The 23,526-nt window shown below is 41.6% G+C and overlaps 3 protein-coding genes across 7 annotated transcripts in view; 1 reads left to right on the top strand and 2 right to left on the bottom strand.

Annotated features, from left to right (window-relative positions):
• The window catches only part of igsf8 (immunoglobulin superfamily, member 8), a 28,993-nt gene extending 25,855 nt beyond the window's left edge, over window positions 1-3,138 (top strand). For all 3 annotated transcript variants that reach the window (XM_088390648.1, XM_088390647.1, XM_088390649.1), the window contains 3 exons: window positions 116-368; window positions 492-926; window positions 992-3,138. In XM_088390648.1, coding sequence (XP_088246774.1) covers window positions 116-368; window positions 492-926; window positions 992-1,119 — 816 coding nt within the window. In that variant the 3' untranslated portion in view covers window positions 1,120-3,138. The remainder of the gene's footprint in view (window positions 1-115; window positions 369-491; window positions 927-991) is intronic.
• Window positions 3,139-12,305: 9,167 nt separating this feature from the next.
• soat2 (sterol O-acyltransferase 2) lies at window positions 12,306-20,268 on the bottom strand. The gene is made up of 16 exons (XM_088389695.1): window positions 20,113-20,268; window positions 19,192-19,301; window positions 18,743-18,801; window positions 18,566-18,669; window positions 18,369-18,422; window positions 18,172-18,279; window positions 17,395-17,677; window positions 16,885-16,960; window positions 16,495-16,579; window positions 16,006-16,051; window positions 15,800-15,929; window positions 15,283-15,380; window positions 14,596-14,694; window positions 14,038-14,173; window positions 13,796-13,941; window positions 12,306-13,167 (listed from the first exon to the last, which is right to left on the bottom strand). The coding sequence occupies exons 2-16, from the start codon at window positions 19,274-19,276 to the stop codon at window positions 13,111-13,113; spliced, it is 1,566 nt and encodes a 521-aa protein (XP_088245821.1). The 5' UTR covers window positions 19,277-19,301; window positions 20,113-20,268; the 3' UTR covers window positions 12,306-13,110.
• Window positions 20,269-20,571: 303 nt separating this feature from the next.
• The window catches only part of kif5ab (kinesin family member 5A, b), a 42,091-nt gene continuing 39,136 nt past the window's right edge, over window positions 20,572-23,526 (bottom strand). For all 3 annotated transcript variants that reach the window (XM_088389692.1, XM_088389693.1, XM_088389694.1), the window contains exon 29: window positions 20,572-23,362. In XM_088389692.1, coding sequence (XP_088245818.1) covers window positions 23,346-23,362 — 17 coding nt within the window. In that variant the 3' untranslated portion in view covers window positions 20,572-23,345. The remainder of the gene's footprint in view (window positions 23,363-23,526) is intronic.

Here is a 23,526-nt window from a genome sequence, read left to right as displayed (position 1 = left end):
TGCATTTCTTAGAGCTGGATTGTTACATAGTCAGTCTCATGACTTCTCACTTCGGAATGGGACAAAAGTTACTCTTTGAAAGAGTTGTTGACTATTTATATTTTGGTCATATCAGGTGGAGGTGGCCAAGATGAGCCCGGATGGCGTTGTGACCTGGGGCGATGATGTCAGCCGAGCCAGTGGCGGCTCTATGGAGAAAGTGGCGGAGGCGAGGTACTCCCTGAAGTTGTTCTCGGCCCAGCCCTCCGACTCGGGTGTTTATCGCTGCGTGGTGAGCGTGTACGCCGGACGCAGGAGCCCCGCTCCGTCTACGCCCGCGACACTCACGCAGAAGTCCGAGGGAGTCACGGTCAATCTCAAGACCGAAGGTGAGATGCCGCAATTGATTTTCTGTTGTGTACCAAAGCAATTTTGTGATTATCCAAAATAAGCTCATTGTAATGAAATTATCAGCAACATTTTTGATGCTTCGCCTTTTTTTTTCCCCGTAGATGTTTTTGTATCAGCGGAGGCCCAGCTGGCCCGAGGCCCTCTGCTGAAACGGGGCAGCACCATCACGCTCCTCTGCACTGCCACGATCACCACCACTGGCCCCGCCCAGGCCCAGATACAGTGGTTCCGATGGCCCATCCCGGAGCTGCGTACCAAGTCGCCCGAAAGCCCCACGCCTGAGACGACCGAACTCAAACTGGTCGCCGCTCTCACGTACGACGGCGTGGTGGAGATCTACGTCAACGGCAGCGAGGTCAGCGTGGATCGGCTGTCGCCCGTCCGCTACCGGCTCCGGGTTCACGCCGCCACTGTTGAAGATCAAGGCATGTACGCGTGCCACGCTGAGGCCTGGGGGCAGGATCCGCACGGAGGCTGGTACAACTCTGGGGTCAAGGCTGAGTCCAATGCTGTCACCGTTTACTTGTATGCCCGAGGTAAGACGCTCATGCTACAAAAAGTCCAAACAAAAGTAAAACTATTCCCTTTGGGTCCTCCTTAGTTGCTGACCTCCTCCTCATCCCCCTGGTGGTCGGCGTGTCGTCCGCCTTGCTGGTGGGCATTGTCATCATTGCCGCAGTGACCTGCTGCTTCATGAAGCGTCTGGCCAAACAGCGAGCTCGGAGGTAGCCGCTTCGAGCGGATGGCCGTTGGGATGCCAAACCTTTTCTATTTGTTGTTTTTATTCTTTTTTTTTTTTTTTTTTTAAACGTGTTACAAAACCACCGACGCGCTCTCCATTTGAAGCCAATCTCCATATCCCATCAGTTGTTGTTTGTGCTTGGGTCACCAGATGTTGATTTTCCTCATGAACTGAAAATAGTTACTCTCCATCTACATGTTCTTTCCCTAACAAGCCACACGAGCAGCTGAAGTCTTGCCTCAACGGGAAACAAAGACACTTTGTTACTAATGAAATAGTGACTGGCAGACTTGTCGACAAATGGAAGCGCTACATTAAATGCACTCAGCTAAAGTGTGATAAATCTTGTTTGCAAAGAAGCTAACTCTTCAAATTGCTTCTTGACGACTCAGATAAAAAAAAAATTGAAAAAAAAAAAGAAGAAATGGGACCAAAACCATTTGGTGTATTTGCTCAAGTAGTGGCTGTTTATTTGATGAAAGTGCTCGGTGTTTTTCTGTTTTTTAAACCCAATTCACATGGATACGTTTGGCAGAAAGAGTTTGTCTTTTTGACTTTATTTCATTATTTGGCGTTTGATTCCAAGTTTTATTTGTTCCAGAAAAAAAGGAAAATAGAAAATCGGGGGTGTAGTACCCGGTTGAAATAACACCCGCATGACTATATAATGTGGTTCACTAAATATTCCGTATAATTTTCTTGAAAGTATGACTGTATTATTTTCATTCTCATAGTATAAAGGATTTTTTTCTCTCAAAACAAAAAACAAATTTCATGTCATGTGACTTTTTCATATGATCCCATTTCATCCAGAGAATCCCTCTTGAGCTATTTTTCCTCCCCCCAAATTTTATACATATTTTTGTATTAAAAGAAAAATTTTCTTGTATTATTAAAAAGACTTTAAACTCCCAAAAGTCTGACTTAAATCTCATACATGTATAAAAAAAAAAAAAAAGTGAGGTCATTCTCAGGTACATCAAGATCATTTGTCTAATTGGTCTTATCTTTCTTGATAAAGTGTGACTTTATTTTTATGACTTTCAAATTTTCAATCTCCTGATATCCCCACAAAAGTCTTATTGTATTATTTTTTTTTCTCTCAACTTAATTTCATAAAATGATGCCAGTTTTCCTCGAAAAGAAAGATTTCAAAATATTCAGTTTCTTTTTCTTATTCACATAACACATTATTTTCTCAACACAGCTGATGTGTACAAGGCCACTATTTGAGGAAATATACTTGTTTCTTTGTGTTTACTTGATGTTGTTGTTTTTTGTTGTTGTCGTCCTGCATGGAAAGCCTCTCTGTCGACACTTGAAAACATAAAGGATGAAAATCAAAATGAGCCTGCAATGGAGGGGAAAAAAATGGTCTTCTCTGCTTGTGCTGTATATTTGGCATCCTCTCTTAAAGCCTGATTATAAATGATGCTCACGAACATTTGAGAAAAAAAAAATGCAGCATCCTGAGCCACTTTGCTCTAGATCAAACACTCAAAGCTGATTTTTCACATCAGCTCCCTCCCTCCCTCCCCCACCCACACTGGCACAGATGCGTGAGCACGCATTGCCTGGCTGGACTGTGGGTGATAATCCCACTTTGGGATGGCGCAGCAGAACATGTAATGCAGCAAACCCTTTGCCTGGTATGCTACAACTGTCCCTGAATGGTGCTTTTGAGAAATAAAACAACCATAATGTGTTTGTCAATTTTACTATTGTGTCTCACTCATTGGTGTTCAATGTTGATCTGCTGATGTTCTGAAAAAGCACAAATAGCGTGCCTCGGGTATCTTTTTTTTTTTTTTTTTTAAATCCTCCCAAAATGTATTTATACTGAAGAGATTTCATCTTATTTTCAGAAAGTCTTAATTTTGCTTACAATGTTAGTGCACCTGATTTGACGCATGGTGTTTTTACTCTCTTCCTGAATGCATTTTTAAAAATGTGTCATGGTGCTTTTACCATAATGAATAATAAACCACTCTGCATGCGTCACATACTGTGATGTCTCCGTAGTGTGTCATTTGGAACTCTCTTGGAAGAACAACACAACTAGGGTTAGAGTTTAAAACTAGGGTTAGTATTCCAAACTAGGGTTAGGGGTTCAAGCTAGGGTTTCAAACTATCCAGCCAGTGTGCCGTGAGAGATGTTCAGCTGTGCCGGGGGAAATTTTCCAACATTAAATACCGAGCGCATTGTAAACAGGATCGCCAAACCACAGGTCAGTTAGTGCAAGGCCTGGTCAGCCACTAGGGTCCATAAAACCATATATATTCCATGCAATGTGAGCGAGGGTTCCATAGTGTAGTGGTTAGTGCTCTGGACTGTAATCTCAGCGACCCGAGATCAAATCCCAGTGAGACCTGAAATATTTTATCATAGAAAAATTGCAACACAGTTGCTTGTGTGCTGCTCCATATAACCATTGTAAATATTTGTTTGTGAGCTGCTCTATAAAACCATATATATTCTATGCACTATAAGCGAGGGTTCCATAGTGTACTGGTTAGTGCTCTGGACTCTCACTCTAGTGACCTGGGTTCAAATCCCATTGGGACCTAAAACATTTTATCATAGAGAAAAAGCTAAGTGAAAAGTGCCACACTCGCGAGGCTTCCATAGTGTAATGGTTTGAGCTCTGGACTCTCACCCCAGTGACCAGGGTTCAAATCCCAGTGAGACCTTAATTATTTTAACCTAGAAAAAATTGCAGCAGTTGCTCGTGTGCTGCCCCATATAACCATATATATTCCGTACAACGTAAGTGAGGTTTCCATAGTGTAGTGGTTAGTCCTCTGTACTCTCACCCCGGTGACCTGTGTTCAAATCCCAGTGAGTTTAAAGTTATTTTATCATAGAAAAATTTGCAAAACAGTTGCTTGTGTGCTACCCCATGTAACCATTATAACTACTTGCTGGTGAGCTGCTCCATAAAAGCATATATATTCCATGCAATTTCAGCAAGGGTTCCATAGTGTACTGGTTAGTGTTCTGGACTCTCACCCCAGTGACTGGGGTTCAAATCCCATTGAGGCCTCAAATATTTTATCGTAGGGAAAAAGCTTAAGTGAAAGTGAAAAGTGCCACACCCGCCCTCACCCCCACCTCCTGATTGGCTGTTTGATCTGTGACGTCACTTGGACACTCCAAGGTACACTGCCATTTTCAAGTGTACCTAATAAAAGGCCACCTTATTTGGGAAATACCATGGTCCAAGGTCACAGGCGTCAAGCTCTAGTCCTCAGGGCCGCATTCCAACATGTTTTCCAAGATTCCCTCGTTAAGTGCACCTGCGTGAAAAGTTTTAGCTCCTTTCACGTTCTGCAGGAGCTAAAACTTTTCTCGCAGGTGCACTTAACGAGGGAATCACACGGACACTCCATTAGGTACACCGCCATTTTCAAGTGTACCTAATAACAGGCCACTTTATTAGGGAAATATCATGGTCAAAGGTCACAGGTGTCAAGCTTTAGTCCTCGGGGCCGCGTTCCAACATGTTTTCCAAGATTCCCTCGTTAAGTGCACCTGCGTGAAAAGTTTTAGCTCCTTTCACGTTCTGCAGGAGCTAAAACTTTTCACGCAGGTGCACTTAACGAGGGAATCACACGGACACTCCATTAGGTACACCGCCATTTTCAAGTGTACCTATTAACAGGCCACTTTATTAGGGAAATATCATGGTCAAAGGTCACAGGTGTCAAGCTCTAGTCCTTGGGGCCGCGTTCCAACATGTTTTCCAAGAGTCCCTCGTTAAGTGCACCTGCGTGAAAAGTTTTAGCTCATTTCACGTTCTGCAGGAGCTAAAACTTTTCACGCAGGTGCACTTAACGAGGGAATCACATGGACTCTCCATTAGGTACACACTTTATTAGGGGAATATCATGGTCAAAGGTCACAGGTGTCAAGCTCTAGTCCTCAGGGTTGCATTCCAACATGTTTTCCAAGATTCCTTTGTTAATGCGGCCCCAAGGACTAGAGCTTGAGACCTGTGACCTTTGACCATGATATTTCCCTAATAAAGTGGCCTGTTATTGGTACACTTGAAAATGGCGGTGTACCTAATGGAGTGTCCAAGTGACGTCACATATCAAACAGTGAATTAGGAGGTGGGGGTGAAGGCGGCTGTGGCACTTTTCACTTTCACTTAGCTTTTTCCCTATGATAAAATGTTTTAGGTCCCAATGGGATTTGAACCCGGGTCGCTAGAGAGAGAGTCCAGAGAACTAACCAGTACACTATGGAACCCTCGCTTGCAGTGTTAGGGTTAACGCTAAACCCTAAGCCTCAGCACAGCAAAAGCAAGCCTAAGCCTAACACAAACCCTAACCCTAAGCACAGCAAGAGCAAGCCTAACCCTAAGCCTCAGCACAGCAAAAGCAAGCCTAAGCCTAACACAAACCCTAACCCTAACCCTAAGCACAGCAAGAGCAAGCCTAACCCTAAGCCTCAGCACAGCAAAAGCAAGCCAAAGCCTAACACAAACCCTAACCCTAACCCTAAACACAGCAAGAGCAAGCCTAACCCTAAGCCTCAGCACAGCAAGAGCAAGCCTAACCCTAAGCCTCAGCACAGCAAAAGCAAGCCTAAGCCTAACACAAACCCTAACCCTAACCCTAACCACAGCAAGAGCAAGCCTAACCCTAAGCCTCAGCACAGCAAGAGCAAGCCTAACCCTAACACAAACCCTAACCCTAACCCTAACCACAGCAAGAGCAAGCCTAACCCTAAGCCTCAGCACAGCAAAAGCAAGCCTAAGCCTAACACAAACCCTAACCCTAACCCTAACCACAGCAAGAGCAAGCCTAACCCTAAGCCTCAGCACAGCAAAAGCAAGCCTAAGCCTAACACAAACCCTAACCCTAACCCTAAGCACAGCAAGAGCAAGCCTAACCCTAAGCCTCAGCACAGCAAAAGAAAGCCTAAGCCTAACACAAACCCTAACCCTAACCCTAAGCACAGCAAGAGCAAGCCTAACCCTAAGCCTCAGCACAGCAAAAGCAAGCCTAAGCCTAACACAAACCCTAACCCTAACCCTAACCACAGCAAGAGCAAGCCTAACCCTAAGCCTCAGCACAGCAAAAGCAAGCCTAAGCCTAACACAAACCCTAACCCTAACCCTAACCCTAACCACAGCAAGAGCAAGCCTAACCCTAAGCCTCAGCACAGCAAAAGCAAGCCTAAGCCTAACACAAACCCCAACCCTAACCCTAACCACAGCAAGAGCAAGCCTAACCCTAAGCCTCAGCACAGCAAAAGCAAGCCTAAGCCTAACACAAACCCTAACCCTAACCCTAACCACAGCAAGAGCAAGCCTAACCCTAAGCCTCAGCACAGCAAAAGCAAGCCTAAGCCTAACACAAACCCTAACCCTAACCCTAACCACAGCAAGAGCAAGCCTAACCCTAAGCCTCAGCACAGCAAAAGCAACCCTAAGCCTAACACAAACCCTAACCCTAACCCTAACCCTAACCACAGCAAGAGCAAGCCAAACCCTAAGCCTCGGCACAGCAAAAGCAACCCTAAGCCTAACACAAACCCTAACCCTAACCCTAACCACAGCAAGAGCAAGCCTAACCCTAAGCCTCAGCACAGCAAAAGCAAGCCTAAGCCTAACACAAACCCTAACCCTAACCCTAACCACAGCAAGAGCAAGCCTAACCCTAAGCCTCAGCACAGCAAAAGCAAGCCTAACACAAACCCTAACCCTAACCCTAACCACAGCAAGAGCAAGCCTAACCCTAAGCCTCAGCACAGCAAAAGCAAGCCTAAGCCTAACACAAACCCTAACCCTAACCCTAACCCTAACCACAGCAAGAGCAAGCCTAACCCTAAGCCTCAGCACAGCAAAAGCAAGCCTAAGCCTAACACAAACCCCAACCCTAACCCTAACCACAGCAAGAGCAAGCCTAACCCTAAGCCTCAGCACAGCAAGAGCAAGCCTAACCCTAACACAAACCCTAACCCTAACCCTAACTCTAACCACTGCAAGAGCAAGCCTAACCCTAAGCCTCAGCACAGCAAAAGCAAGCCTAAGCCTAATACAAACCCTAACCCTAACCCTAAGCACAGCAAGAGCAAGCCTAACCCTAAGCCTCAGCACAGCAAAAGCAAGCCTAAGCCTAACACAAACCCTAACCCTAACCACAGCAAGAGCAAGCCTAACCCTAAGCCTCAGCACAGCAAAAGCAAGCCTAAGCCTAACACAAACCCTAACCCTAACCCTAACCACAGCAAGAGCAAGCCTAACCCTAAGCCTCAGCACAGCAAAAGCAAGCCTAAGCCTAACACAAACCCTAACCCTAACCCTAACCACAGCAAGAGCAAGCCTAACCCTAAGCCTCAGCACAGCAAAAGCAAGCCTAAGCCTAACACAAACCCTAACCCTAACCACAGCAAGAGCAAGCCTAACCCTAAGCCTCAGCACAGCAAAAGCAAGCCTAAGCCTAACACAAACCCTAACCCTAACCCTAACCACAGCAAGAGCAAGCCTAACCCTAAGCCTCAGCACAGCAAAAGCAAGCCTAAGCCTAACACAAACCCTAACCCTAACCCTAACCACAGCAAGAGCAAGCCTAACCCTAAGCCTCAGGACAGCAAAAGCAAGCCTAAGCCTAACACAAACCCTAACCCTAACCCTAACCACAGCAAGAGCAAGCCTAACCCTAAGCCTCAGGACAGCAAAAGCAAGCCTAAGCCTAACACAAACCCTAACCCTAACCCTAAGCACAGCAAGAGCAAGCCTAACCCTAAGCCTCAGCACAGCAAAAGCAAGCCTAAGCCTAACACAAACCCTAACCCTAACCCTAACCACAGCAAGAGCAAGCCTAACCCTAAGCCTCAGCACAGCAAAAGCAAGCCTAAGCCTAACACAAACCCTAACCCTAACCCTAACCACAGCAAGAGCAAGCCTAACCCTAAGCCTCAGCACAGCAAGAGCAAGCCTAACCCTAACACAAACCCTAACCCTAACCCTAACTCTAACCACTGCAAGAGCAAGCCTAACCCTAAGCCTCAGCACAGCAAAAGCAAGCCTAAGCCTAACACAAACCCTAACCCTAACCCTAAGCACAGCAAGAGCAAGCCTAACCCTAAGCCTCAGCACAGCAAAAGCAAGCCTAAGCCTAACACAAACCCTAACCCTAACCACAGCAAGAGCAAGCCTAACCCTAAGCCTCAGCACAGCAAAAGCAAGCCTAAGCCTAACACAAACCCTAACCCTAACCCTAACCACAGCAAGAGCAAGCCTAACCCTAAGCCTCAGCACAGCAAAAGCAAGCCTAAGCCTAACACAAACCCTAACCCTAACCCTAACCACAGCAAGAGCAAGCCTAACCCTAAGCCTCAGCACAGCAAAAGCAAGCCTAAGCCTAACACAAACCCTAACCCTAACCCTAACCACAGCAAGAGCAAGCCTAACCCTAAGCCTCAGCACAGCAAAAGCAAGCCTAAGCCTAACACAAACCCTAACCCTAACCCTAAGCACAGCAAGAGCAAGCCTAACCCTAAGCCTCAGCACAGCAAAAGAAAGCCTAAGCCTAACACAAACCCTAACCCTAACCCTAAGCACAGCAAGAGCAAGCCTAACCCTAAGCCTCAGCACAGCAAAAGCAAGCCTAAGCCTAACACAAACCCTAACCCTAACCCTAACCACAGCAAGAGCAAGCCTAACCCTAAGCCTCAGCACAGCAAAAGCAAGCCTAAGCCTAACACAAACCCTAACCCTAACCACAGCAAGAGCAAGCCTAACCCTAAGCCTCAGCACAGCAAAAGCAAGCCTAAGCCTAACACAAACCCTAACCCTAACCCTAACCACAGCAAGAGCAAGCCTAACCCTAAGCCTCAGCACAGCAAAAGCAAGCCTAAGCCTAACACAAACCCTAACCCTAACCCTAACCACAGCAAGAGCAAGCCTAACCCTAAGCCTCAGCACAGCAAAAGCAAGCCTAAGCCTAACACAAACCCTAACCCTAACCCTAACCCTAAGCACAGCAAAAGCAAGCCTAACCCTAAGCCTCAGCACAGCAAAAGCAAGCCTAAGCCTAACACAAACCCTAACCCTAACCCTAACCACAGCAAGAGCAAGCCTAACCCTAAGCCTCAGCACAGCAAAAGCAAGCCTAAGCCTAACACAAACCCTAACCCTAACCACAGCAAGAGCAAGCCTAACCCTAAGCCTCAGCACAGCAAAAGCAAGCCTAAGCCTAACACAAACCCTAACCCTAACCCTAACCACAGCAAGAGCAAGCCTAACCCTAAGCCTCAGCACAGCAAAAGCAAGCCTAAGCCTAACACAAACCCTAACCCTAACCCTAACCACAGCAAGAGCAAGCCTAACCCTAAGCCTCAGGACAGCAAAAGCAAGCCTAAGCCTAACACAAACCCTAACCCTAACCACAGCAAGAGCAAGCCTAACCCTAAGCCTCAGGACAGCAAAAGCAAGCCTAAGCCTAACACAAACCCTAACCCTAACCCTAAGCACAGCAAGAGCAAGCCTAACCCTAAGCCTCAGCACAGCAAAAGCAAGCCTAAGCCTAACACAAACCCTAACCCTAACCCTAACCACAGCAAGAGCAAGCCTAACCCTAAGCCTCAGCACAGCAAAAGCAAGCCTAAGCCTAACACAAACCCTAACCCTAACCCTAACCACAGCAAGAGCAAGCCTAACCCTAAGCCTCAGCACAGCAAAAGCAAGCCTAAGCCTAACACAAACTCTAACCCTAACCCTAAGCACAGCAAGAGCAAGCCTAACCCTAAGCCTCAGCACAGCAAAAGCAAGCCTAAGCCTAACACAAACCCTAAACCTAAACCTAACCTTAGCTCTAACCCTAACCTTAGCACTAAACCTAACCCTGACCCTATCTTTAACCCTACCCCTAAGGTTAACCCTAGCTCTAATCCTAACCCCAGCCCTAAGCTTTAGGGAGGTGTATGATTATATGGGGCAGCAGACGAGCAACTGTGTTGCAAATTTTCTATGATAAAACTTTTGAGATCCCATTGGGATTTGAACCCAGGTCGCTGGGGTGAAAGTCCAGAGCACTAACCACTACACTATGGAACTCTCGTTTCCATTGCATGGAATATATATGGTTTTATGGATCAGCTCACAAGCAAATAGTTATAATGGTTATATGGGGCAGCAGAAGAGCAACTGTCTTGCAAATTTTCTATGATAAAACATTTGAGGTCCCAATGGGATTTGAACCCAGGTCACTGGGGTGAGAGTCCAGAGCACTAACCACTACACTATGGAACCCTTGCTTACATTGAAAGGAATACATATGATTAGCCTTGTGCTAACTGACCTGTGGTTTGGTAATCCTGTTTACAATTCGCTCGGTATTTAATGTTGGACAATTTCCCACGGCACAGCTGAACATCTCTCACGGCACACCACTGTATAAATGTATTATTTATTCATATAAAGACTGGTCCACGAAAATATTTCTGGCACATAACCGGTCCATGGCGCAAAAAAGGTTGGGGACCACTGAGCAGCACTAGTCGCTTGTGAGCTGCTCCATAAAACCATATATGTAATTTCCATGCTTTGGGTTCCATAATGTAGTGGTCAGTGCACTAGACTCTCACCCCAGCAACCAGAGTTTAAATCCCAGTTGCTCGTGTGATACCTCATATAACCATGCACCTCCCTAAAGCTAAGGTCTAGGGCAGGGATGGGCAAATTTTTTGACTGGCGGGCCGAATTTGGTTGTAAATTTTGATCGGGGGGCCGAACCAGGAGCAGATGGATGGAGTGTTTGTGTGAAGTAATAGAAATGACATGTAAAGGTCATTGCATAAAAGGTTTGTACTTTTAGTAGGTAGTAAATAAAGGGAAATGTGCTTTCGGCAGTTTGTAAACATATTTTATTAAGGCTGCGTTAGATCTATATGTAATTACATCAATATAAGCAATGTGCTTGTAAAAAGAAATGTGCAGGCAACTTCCACAAAGTTATTTTCTTCTAAGTGTTGTGCAAACAGGATATATTGGTCAGGCGAGAGCGAGACAGACGCGCAGCTGGCGAGATCATCTCGAGATAGGTGTGAAAACGAGAACGACCCCTAACCTTGTGGCCGCGCTTCGCAAGAAGAACTCGACCACAAGAACAACTGCACGTAGCAACAACATCCAGTGGGGAGGAGACAGCCATCAACCAATCATCACACAATGTTCTGCATGTTTGAATATTCATAGTGTATCTCTTTTTAACTGGGCAACCTGGAAGAATGTGTTGTCCTTGATGGGTACAAGAACACACGAGTTTCAGTGTGAGGGACCCGGGACCCAGGCGCCTGTATTAGCTTGCTTGGTCAGGAATAAACAATTGGTAAATTCGGTCTGATTGATCAAATGAATGCGTAGCCTAACATAAAGCATATTCAAAAAAAGCTTTTTGAAAACAAATGCATTTATTAACAGCATCCAAAAAATATTTCACCCAAAAACTACTATCAGTGATTCTCATTAAATACGACACTGTTATTATGAATAATAGTTTCCATCACTTCAGCGCCTGCAGGTCAGATTTATGAAATATGTTTATCTAATGAGGTGAAATCACATCAAACGGCAAACATTCTGACCAAATACATCATCTTGAAGAATCAGTGAAAAAAAATACTTCTAAATAAAGTAATAAAAAAATCAATAGTATTGTTGGTCTTCCTTTTTTGCTAGTGCATCATGGTCTGAAGTAAAATTTGTTGTGGTAATTCTTAGGATAGAGCCGAGGTACACGTGTATATATACATATATATATATATATATATATATATATATATATATATATATATATTCTCATTACCTTTTGTGAAATAGCTAAAAAGTTAAACCTTAAATTCTGTTATGCTAACATACTACAGTGTGTAAAACTATACTGTATATAGAATGTAATAAGAGAAGCTGTGTGTGTTACAGTGCATGGAGAATTAAGAGCGTATTAGTGTACATAGCATTACATCACTAATGCAAACTGCACCAATGCTCACACACACATGCATGCACTCACACACACAGAAGCTTTGTGACAGACGATAAAAAGGTTGATACGGCAAAACCTCACCCACAGTGGGATTTTAATTTTGTGGGAGTGTGTGTGCGTGCGTGCATGTAAAAATGGTCATCATATGATGTTAATCCAAACAGAATAGGAAACACAATGACAAGTCATGCTTTATTCTCACAATGTGCTTTGATATTAAACAGTACTTTTCTGCACACTTTTTGTAATTTTAGTGTATTACTACATATGGGCGCTTCAAGTATATACAGTACATTTGGCTTGAGAAAACTTGACAGAGAAGCAAAGAGTCATCATGCAGCACCATCTAGAATCAATGCATATTTTTCTAACGTTAGACATTTGTTCCGTCGTCATCATCATTTTTCATAAATGTATCATGGCCTTTGGAAGATTCAGGCAGATGAATGATGGATCATTTGTTACAATGGGATTTTTTTTCTATTTCTCAGAAAGAATGATACATCTTTTAAATTGCAATTTTTGTCCTCAAGATAAAAACTATGACTATGAAATAGTTTTTTCATCCAACTCACATATCATGCAAGATTACAATTTATGTCTGCTGAAAACAAAAATGTAATCTTGTATAAATTTTTAACTTGACTTTAGTCAATTTAAATTTCCTACTGAGAAAAGAATGATATTAATCTTGTAAAATTGTGACTGAATAATAAATAAAACGAATACTGTATTCTGGTAAGATTCAGACTTTAAAAAAAAAAAACATCTATTCTTGTATAATCTTGCCCTATTTCCTCTTAGAAAAAGAATTTTTTTGAAAAACACTGAATCCACATCAAATATATACAATGTGTCCGCACCATGTTTCTTCAACAGACTTTACAATATGGCCAGATGGAAACAAGACTCCCCAGCCCTTCTTTTGAGTGATTTGAGTAATCGTAATTATGTTTCACTCCTTCTTGACCCTCCTCCGCAGTTCATCTTTGGTAGCCACACGACCAGGAGCGAGGCGTCACCAGCTCCCAAAAGCTAGTCTGTACACACAAAAAAAAAACAGAGCCTTTCTAGTAACATCATCCCCAAATAATCCCATTTTAGATTCATATTAGCATCTTATATTTGAATTTTATTGTAGTGGTGGCACGCCGCTGGACGCCTCAAGCATGAATTGGGGGTTGGCCGTACTTTAAAGGAGTTTAAGCACGCCATCTGGCCAGTAAATCCTTCATCAAATGCTGAAGGCTTTCCAAGGTTAAATACCGGACATGACATTGTGTGCTCCATAGTCACATCATCTGGCTTTAAAGATATAGCTATATTGATTATTGGACTAACAATGATCAATAATGGTTCCTAAACAGTGGAGTTCACATCACTGAGCAGTAAAATAATTATTACCTCCACAGGTGGTGCTTATTGTTTTTTGGTGTTGTTGCCACAGATGGGAACAAGGAAGGGGAAAAATAAATAGAGATTGTATTGCATAGTATCGTGAGATTATATTTTGTTTCTTAAAAAAAAAATTCTCATAAAAAAATAGCCCAACAACTTTCTTTTTTGTCTTCCCTAAATACAATAAATGCTGCTTTAATTTTACGAAATTGCGCCACTCGCAGGGTGCACCGTGCAGTGCATGCATGTGTTTGTGTGAGTATTTCATACCCCGGTGCGAGGACAGCGTACTTGCGCATACCACTCCTGACAGTAGAGGCACACCTGGATGCCTTGACCCAGGAAGAGACACGTCCACATGATGATATTGAACACGGGACTCTGACGCTTATCGTTCATGGTGAAGTTAAAGACAACTGAAAGGACAAGACATATTTTCTACATGAAGATATAATGTGCCACTGGTGTGCATACACAAGGTTGCCCCTTGATTAATTGAGTTTGTGGGTTACCTCCAAAGAATGCAAAGAGGAAAAACATGATGGGATAGAAGAATCCAAAGCCCATGGCTAAGGCGTACTCGTGCACCACGGCCGACACGATGAAGACGGACAACATGGCAGCTGTGCGGAACTTCCTTTTTGACAGCTGTCAGGAACCAGGACAGAAATAGGAAACAAGAAACTGACTTACTCGGCCCTCAAACGACATCAGCATTTAACTTCATCGAATTTGAATAACTTGGATTCCCGTTACCATTTACGATTACCATAACTTGAATTTCATGAAATTAAAAGATTTTCCTTCACAAACTTAAATCTTATGAATTTAACTTATTACCCCAAAACTTTATTGACTATTTTTAATGTCGAAAAAAAGATCCCTAAATGAGTGATGTATGAATTACAGGAGCTGGCTTTGCAGAAAGTAGAAAAAAAAATCAAAACTTCAGTGTTTGTAACTCTATGAGTAATATGACTGTAACCATGACAAAATGCATTTTTATGTCTCCCAAAAATGCATTGTTAATCTTTTAAGATGATCTCATGTAGTGTATAAGTGTGCCTTACCCAGAGGAAGTCCCTGTAGCCGTAATAATAGAGCCAGTCGTGCACCACCACGTTCCACGTGCGGTAGTAGTTTGTAAAAGACGTCGAGTTCCACCAGTCCTGCGGCACAAGAAAATATTCATAGCTGCAGTGTAACCAATTTGAATTCAAATTAAAACCAATCGAGTTTTGCTTCCATATACAAGTCTATCCCCGAGGGGATCAGAATCAATAACGCTTATAAAACACAAACTAATATTTAACAAGTAGCGTGTTTCTTTTTTCATGCATGACTCAACGATTGGATAGCAAAGACAATCAATAATATAGCTCTCATTCTCACATTCAAGCACGCATGGTGAAAGGGTCAAAATCAATAGAACACCAACAAATGGTTGACATTTCTTTGACAGAAAGTTTAATGAGTGGATTTGTCCCTCTCACCCAGCATCGAAATCAACATTGAAAGGGTTATTTCATTATCGTTTATGTGCTGGTGATTTGAAATATAGCTAAGGGATGTATTGATCACAAAAAAGGTGAGGGGGGGGGCGTATTGGATTAGTTGATCCCTCAAACCAGTTAGTATTCCCATTGGATCAGTGGAATTTGATGAAACTGGATATTAGAAGGTCACTGCTGTTTACTAGATAATTTTTCAAGTAATTATTTGACTTTTTTTTTTTTTCTAATGATGGTATTGCTGACCTTGTAGAACATTCTGTCAGCAAATCGGAGCAGCTCCCCGAAGAGGTTGAGCCAGCAATGCAGGAAAGCGAAGAAGCACAACAGCAGGAGCATGATACCTGCAAAACGGTTAGCAACATTGTTAATCTTTTGTATTCAAATGTTATGCTGATCTCATAGAGTAACAATATGTTTCAATTTCCCCAAAATATACTCTTGTAAAATGGAATATAAAAAAAAAATACAAAAAAAACCCAATAAAGAATTGCTTTCTTTTGAATAACCCAAAGACTAACCCAAAAGTTTCAACCCCAAAAGCGCTTTTTGACTGTTGACCTCTACTGACTCTTTCCTGAGAAGTAATGCTCTTCATTCTCATGAAACCATAATACGCTTTTCAGAGTTTTGTTGACTTGATCGACTTGCATAAAGGCACAGTTAAACATTCACTGACTCACGTTGATAAGAGATTATGGAGAAGTTGTGATTGTTTGCCTTCTGGTGGACATTTGTGAGTGTTCACAGTGCGAATAGAAACCTGGCAGTATGGAGTGGAACACGGCGAGAACCATGGCTCGCTTGCTAAACGGTGGTTGGCTCTCCGATTTGAAAAGGGGCACACACAGGCGCACCAGGATGAAGTAGCCATAAAAGAGGCAGCCCAAGATCTGCAGATAGCACGCCAAAATCAAGTACAGAGCCATTGTGACTTCTAAGTTTAACAGCATACTGAACACAACTCACCATGGTCACAGTGACGCCGACGTACTTCCATCGAATATGCGTGTTCCTGCAAGAAAATACAAAATAGTATCGTACACAAGAGATAACACATACATGCCCGCTTCATCTATGATCAACCCCATTCCAAGCACTCCATCTTATGAATAATTCATAATTCAATTCAACCAAGTTGGTGCCAAATCACTACTTTTATATTAGCCATGCTTGGTTGAAATCTTGGGGGATTCCAGAAAGAGCATAAAACCAACAAATAGGTAAGTACCGAATCCCAAATATGCAGGACAACATTGACGTTTTGATAATACAGGTTGCAGTGTTTACTAGTGGTTAAAATGGCTGCCTTGAGGTCATGAGACGGGTTCAAATGTGTGTGTGTGTAGAGCTTGTATGTTCTCTCCTTGTTTGTGTGGGTTTTCTCTGGTACTCGATTGTCCTGCCATAATCCAAAAATGCAAAAAAGCATGTAAAAAGAGATGGATGCCATTTTACCTGGGATATGATTCCCTGTAGATGAGAGTAGGACAGAAAAGGAAGTAGAGATAACTGGAACATGTCGGGAAGCAGATTTTCTCCCCTGAAACGCACAATAAAATAAAATAAAATAAGATAGGCATGCAGGTTCTCGCCAGTTTGAAATCATTTACACATGATAGTGAGGGTATATGGAGAGCAATACTGTCACCTGTTGGCTTTTTATAGTATTGATGGAATAAGATAACGACAAATATTGTGTGAAATAAATGTTTGCATTGGTGAAATTATTTTAATTATTTTAATGCATATCGTATATCATAGTATATTCGACAAATTCTGTTGTAAGCAAGGTTATCGTTCCCAAGAAACCTTGACAGCGTATTGTGCTATTGTTTTCAACACTACCTTCTTTTGGAGCCTTCTTCAGAATGACGGGGACTGATTCCCTCATGAACGAGTAGCTTTTCATCAGGAATCGAATCTGGAGAAAAAAGAATATATGTACTTACACACATAGTGTGAGAAATTGTTATTTGACTCCCTGTTGATTTTTTAAAGTTTTCTCTTGGACAATGAACATGCAAATGCAGTATATATACATATATATATGTCATCTTCCTATTACAGAATGTCCACATTTTATGGAGTCCATTTTATCGCTGACCTTGATGATCCTTAATGTACATCTGTATATCAGTTTAAGTAAAGTGCAACCAAAATGTCCGAACGTGTCATCACAAGTGCAACCAAAACAAATAAGTCGATTAGATACATATTGCCAACATTATCTGATCTTTTTGACTTATCTTGTGTCAGGCTGACTTGCCAACGATCCAGTTTGGTTATAAAACAATGTCATAAAGTGACCTACAACACTTATCAAGCCGTTTAATCAATCGGAGTAAACCCGCTGACCTGCTCGAGTACAACGATGAAACGGGAGGCCGGTGGCAGCTGGTACCGCACTACCACGTAGATGGGCAGCAGTCCCAGAACAGAGGTCTGGAGAACCGCCAGGACCAGAGCTGTGCCCAGAGACAACCCCAGCTTGAAAGCGCAGCGGTGATACAAAGAACCCCAAAAGCGGAGCGCGTTGTAGGGAACCAGCAAGGAGTAGAAAAACATGAGCGCCCACACCCAGGTGACTGTTCCCAGCTTGCCAAAGGCGTAGAAGAGCAGGTCAAACTCCAAAACCAATCTGGCAAATGGGAATAAAAAGTTGATATTATTACAGGGAACAATTATTTTTAATTAGGTAGAGCTAATCCAAACCAAGAAAAACAAAGACAAACTAAACCAACTGCTAAGTTAAAACACCTAGTCTGGAATCAAGTTGGTGCTTACCAGTTCAGCAAGATAAGACAAAACCAACTAAACTGAGAAACTACATGGGAAACTAAACTAGATTATAAATTCAAAAAGAAGAGTAGCCAAGTTAAAGTCCACTAAGGACTGTAACGTATTGACTCTCAGCAGCATGCCAGAGGATGTGTTTTTAATCCTTGCTGATCATCTCCCATTTTTTCCCCAGCAGTTTTCCCACTTGACACTCAATAATATCAGGGTGAGTGTATCGAACAAGCCTATAGGTGGGCAAAACCTTTTATTCGCAGAATCCCAATTGCGGACTGTACTCTAATAAATGTATTCTTTTTTTAAAAAAGGAGGGGAAAAACTCTTCTTCTCACTGACCTGCCCCGGTCGATGTAGTCCACAGTCAGAGTGCTCACACAGAAGATGAGCAGCACAGCTACAAACATGTGGTAGATGGTCCTGATGTGGCTGATCTCAAACAGCTCGCTGGCAACAAGAGAAAACTTACTTTTATTGATTTTCACATCCAAACATGTCCACCAGAAGACTAGTTTCAATATTAAAATCATGCTTACTCCAGCAGTGACGCTCGGTCCATAAACACTTTGCCATCGTCCATTCGGTGAGCTCTAAAATATAAGACACGCTCGCATGTTTCAAATATAAGAAGTAGATCTCAGTGTTTCCTGTTCCTACTCATGCATTGCAGAAAAAAGAATCTTAAATACATTTTAATCTCCATTGTTTGTGGTAAATATGTAAAAAGGATGACCTTGTCTTTCCATTGACTGAGGAGTGGACAGGCTCGGTCAAGGCCTGGTCGAGAATGTCACTCAGCTGATCCTGGACCTGCTGCAGGATCTTCACCTTCACTCGCTGCAAGGTACACATTTAAATGTTTATCTAAAAATTATTTTGAATATTTCAGGGTCATTTGTTTTGAGCTTACCTGCGCATGTTTGTGCCACTGTGCCACATCCTCCATCTTTGTACACTCGCCATTACAAGCTGTGGGAGAGCATTTTTGCATATATTCAGCCAGGAAAAAATAAAAGTGTAATTTTATTCAGATGATTTCATCCGTTTCTATAAATTCCCACAGCTCCCATTAAACATTTATGGAACACTACTTACTATGAAATAAAAACATTAACTCTTGAGCTTGATTAAAACACCGAAAGAATTCCAATGTCAATGAGTTTACATGCTAAATGCTAATAAAACTTCATCCATCTATTCTCTATAATGGAAAAAACAATTTCTGAACAATATGTATTTTAAAACTTCAATAATTTATTGCAACTATTGTATTGATATATAACCACTCTAATGGTGTCAACTAAAAGTGAGAATTGTTATCACTTTTCTCTTATAATAACTCATCATATAGTATCATACCAGGATTGGACATCTCATCCAGTGTATGGGCTAAGATGCGCCTATGTCTCACGCCATTAGCGTTAGTTGGCTGTGGGGTTGCCATGACGACCGACGTCTGCCAGTGGATTCTGTTTGCGTAAGAGTAGTGACAGTAAAATAATTACAGATGATGTGTCATTGTTGGGACTGTGACTCAACATAGACAGTGTCCTAACAAAAAACAAAAAAAAGTCAAAGGTTGTTGAACTGAAGTAAACCTCAGTGCTTTTTGCATAGATAAAAGCTGTTATCAGCAGTTACTCCAGTTTCAGGTCAATAGTAGTAAACATGCATTAAAGCGGATGTTTCCAAACTCATCTGAAAATTACAGTTCACATTGAGTTTTGCTACTCGAATATTTATTTTCTTGCAGTTTAAATGGGAAATATGGTAAAAAAAATAAAAAAATAAAAAATATATATATATATATATACATATATAAATAAATAAAATGAACTGGTAAATTGAAAATGTATTTATTTGCTATTCTTCATTCATTTATCTCTAAAAATTGTTGGTTAACTTTTTATTTTTAAATTACAAAAAAAATGTGCATGCAGTTTTGTATTTTGGACACAAATCTGAATTTGGGGCAGCGATATTACAGCCAAGATACTGGGGCAAGCAATTTCTTGTGCAGGAAGATTAAATCATGCAGTGCAAACATCAGATTAGAATTGTCAGTATACAAAACCAGCTGTCTTCTCATACTGGGTGGAAATAGCCTCCAAAAATGTTTGGAGTAAGGCTAGTGACATTTTATTGTGCTATATACAAAATTGATGTCAAGCTTCTAGTTCAGCAAATGTTTTTAAAGTGATGATAGTAGCAACAGACGATTACATTACTGATGCCACTTTTATTGTCAACATCAATATGTCATCTTTTCTAGCTACTCACAGTACTCTGATCTTGGGAGTTCCCTCGGAGTGGGAGACAGCCTTTTCACCCGGCGCCTCCTGCAGAGAGCTTTGCTGAAGTGTGTCAGACTGCAGTGTATTAAAAGTGAATTTCTTAGCCACTACTTTGCACTTTGCCCTTTTGGCTCCTGGCCCTGGCTTCTCATCCAGATGCACCAACCACAGTCCCCAATAAGTATTGGTAGTATGAGGTCAGCGCAGATTGCCTGAAGGAGTCACAGTTCAGGATTGTTTGTGTGTGACTGCAAAATGCTTGGAAGTTTTCCAGAAGGATAAGTGTTGACGTTTTACCTTTATCTAATTAACACTACTGGGGGCAAGTATGTATATCAGCAGCTAATTACAGACACCAGCAGGCAGAATTTATTTGCTTGCTCTACTTATTGATTGCTTGCTTGCAACCATGTCGCTCGTGGCTGGCAAAAAGAACACACTCACATTGTATACACTCTCAGTCCTTTGTTTTTATTGAAAGGAGATTGAATCGGAGGACAAGTGTGTTTGTGAGGTTCTGCTACAAAGGGAAAAGCTCCGCATGCACAACATCACACGGCAGAAAGAATTGCAACAATACAGCAGGGTACAAACATACAATTTGTCACCATTTTTTTTTTTTTGTACTTCCTCAACATTCATTTGATTCTTCTAATTCTGCGTATTTAATGCTACGGTAGAACATGTGGCCAGTATTTTTCTAGAGATAAACAGCAAGAAGACTGAAAACAAATCAATGCCATTTTGCACATTGCACGCTTTACAATCACAGATCATGTCAAGATGCAGCTGTTTTGCTATATTTTGTTGTTATCGATGAGAAGTTGATCCCATTCAACTCATGGTTACTATAGGTTGTGTCAACACATTGCAATTGATTAAGCAAAGTTTACTTTAGTTCACACTGGGGCATTGCAAACTAAACCAAACCAAAAAAAAAAAAAAAAAGTCAAATTTGCTGAATAAATTCCTATCCATCTTCTGTGTTGCTTATCCTCACTAGAGTTATGGATGTGCTGGAGTCTATCCCAGCTGACCAGCAGGAGACACCCGGAACTGGTTGCCAGACAATCTCAGGGCGCACATAGACAAACAGTTCACATTTAGAAGTAAGGACAATTTATAGTCTTCAATAAATATAGCTAGAATGTTTTGGGGGAGGAAAACCGTAAGGCCAAGCCTAGATTGAAACTCCCAACCTCGGAATTATAAGGCGGCTATGCTAAATGCTACTGTATGTCACCATGCTGCCATAACAAAACAGCATGCAATCACAGTATCGAGTAAAATAAATAAAATGAAATATAAACAAAGTGGAAATTAATGAAATAAAATGAAATTCCAGAGGAACCATTGTAAACTACTTTTATACATATGCACAAGTAAAATGACTAAACTGAAAAAAACAACAAAATGATGAATAAAACTTTGAAAGTAGAGAATCAATTGAACAACAAATCCATAAAAGTGGATAGAAAGTTAGGTACATAGTGTAAAGGCACAACAAACATAATTTAAATAATAATAATAATAATAATAAAGTGCTTCATGCATACGTTAAGCCTCACTTATTATTATACCATTGTAATGAATCCATTGAGAACGTGAGTGGGCTGACTCTATTTGTATCCTTTTTTAATTTTGCTATAATGAATCAAAAAGTGCTGATCGTAACAATGGACTTCCCTCTATTTGTATAAAGTGGAGGTCAACCTGGATTGAAACAAGCATTCATCTAAAACACATATCCTTTTCTGCACTAAAAAATGAAAGAAAAAACAACTCTGAATCAGCACACACGAGTACGGTCTCAAATGATCATCTGCACATCTGAAGTCTCTTTTACTCAGGAGGTTAAAGCTATCTTAAGTCGTTTGGTAATAAATTGGGGCAGTACACCATCCCATCCAGCAGATAGAGCTCTGATGAAAAAAGTGGTATATACACAGTGCTGATTTGATTGGATTTAAGTGTTTTTTTAAATAAATTTTTACTTTGCATTCCTGCCAATTCTCCCCATTCATTCTTTGATGTTACAAACTCTTGATTCAGTCTAACAAGTGACGTGATGGGCAAAGAAGTCATTTATCAATCCTCGCCAATGCGCCCATAGACTCACTTGTAAATACAACTATAAATATAATGGAATCCAGGCAGAAAAAAAGCCCTACATTTTCATTTTAATAATGCCATCAGTTTGTGGAAAAGGTCATTAGAGAACATTAGGATTGACACTTTTGATTGAGGTGAGCATTGTGAACCTGGCAGCATTTCAGAATTCGGATTTGGGAATAAGCCTGATCCTATTTAATATATGTACGTATATATTCTTTGAAACTTTTGACAAGGTACTATAAACACAAATGCAACCACACTGGCACACACATATGCACACTGCTGGGAGTACGCTCTAAAACATGCATTCATTCAAGGCTAAAAATAGACCCAACAGATGCATAATTCAATCCTCTGAGTAACCACGATGACAAGGTCCAGCAAAGAAATTTCAAATTACTATACTCTCATATATTTTTTATCTTTGTATATATGTAAAAATATGTAGTTTTTTTCACTCAATATTTTTATTTTTTAGCAGATTTACCTGCAGGGATTTGGTGGGGACATAGAGTAGTACACATTAACATACCACCTGATAGAGTTGGTAGAAAATCAGACAGTGTATAGTGGGGGGAAAAAGTCAATACATCAGTAGTTGCAGTACTATATTTCCTCATATAGTGGCCGTGTAAAGTGAAATTAAAAGTTCAAAATAAGATATAAATGATTATTATGCAAAAATGGCAACCAGCGAGGAAGACTGGGCCAAACTATGTTGTGTCGCTCCCCAGAACACCACATTGTGGAACAACCATGTGTCTTCTGCCTTGCCATTAAAGACACATTCTCCATATCACAAAACAGTAATTAGTGAGGCTGATTAAATAGCACTAAAATGTTGCGTGAAGATAAACACGCACAACATTGTGGGGCGACCACCCATCCAAATCTATGGGAACATTAATCACTGTAGTAAGGGGTGCTATTTGAAGAAATATAATCATGATTAAAATAAAAAAAAGTAAAAAAAACACAATAATTGGTAAGACAAACAGTGCCAATTAGCGGTTACCTCCAGCACTGCATATTTCATTGCATTCCTTTGATATTACAAAATATGAAGAGGAAGATGGAGGCATGTTTCAGCAGGTGAGGACGAAGCTACAAAGACGACGGATCTGCATACAGATTTAGATCAAGAAAGAGAGAGAGAGAAGGGGAAAAAGAAAAAGAGCACCAATGAGTGAGCAAAGCAAAAGGCAGATGGCAGAAACGAAGAGACGCTACCAAGTGAGCTCACTTCCCCAGGAGAAACGTGTCAACCGTCATTTGCGGTTGGCGG

This window comes from Syngnathus floridae, chromosome 11 (assembly GCF_059516105.1).
Source record: "Syngnathus floridae isolate MCC-2025c chromosome 11, RoL_Sflo_1.0, whole genome shotgun sequence".
NCBI lineage: Eukaryota > Metazoa > Chordata > Actinopteri > Syngnathiformes > Syngnathidae > Syngnathus > Syngnathus floridae.
Note: the sequence above shows the minus strand (reverse complement) of the source record. Positions and strands in the feature narration are given on the sequence as shown.

Excerpts from the sequence above, each read along its gene's own strand:
- soat2 (XM_088389695.1), bottom strand. The coding sequence starts at position 19,276 with ATGGCAACCCCACAGCCAACTAACGCTAATGGCGTGAGACATAGGCGC. Across the intron at positions 17,678-18,171 it reads GACTACATCGACCGGGGCAG|ATTGGTTTTGGAGTTTGACC; the intron begins GTCAGTGAGAAG and ends CCCATTTGCCAG. Across the intron at positions 13,168-13,795 it reads TACGCTGTCCTCGCACCGGG|ACTAGCTTTTGGGAGCTGGT; the intron begins GTATGAAATACT and ends TTGTGTGTACAG.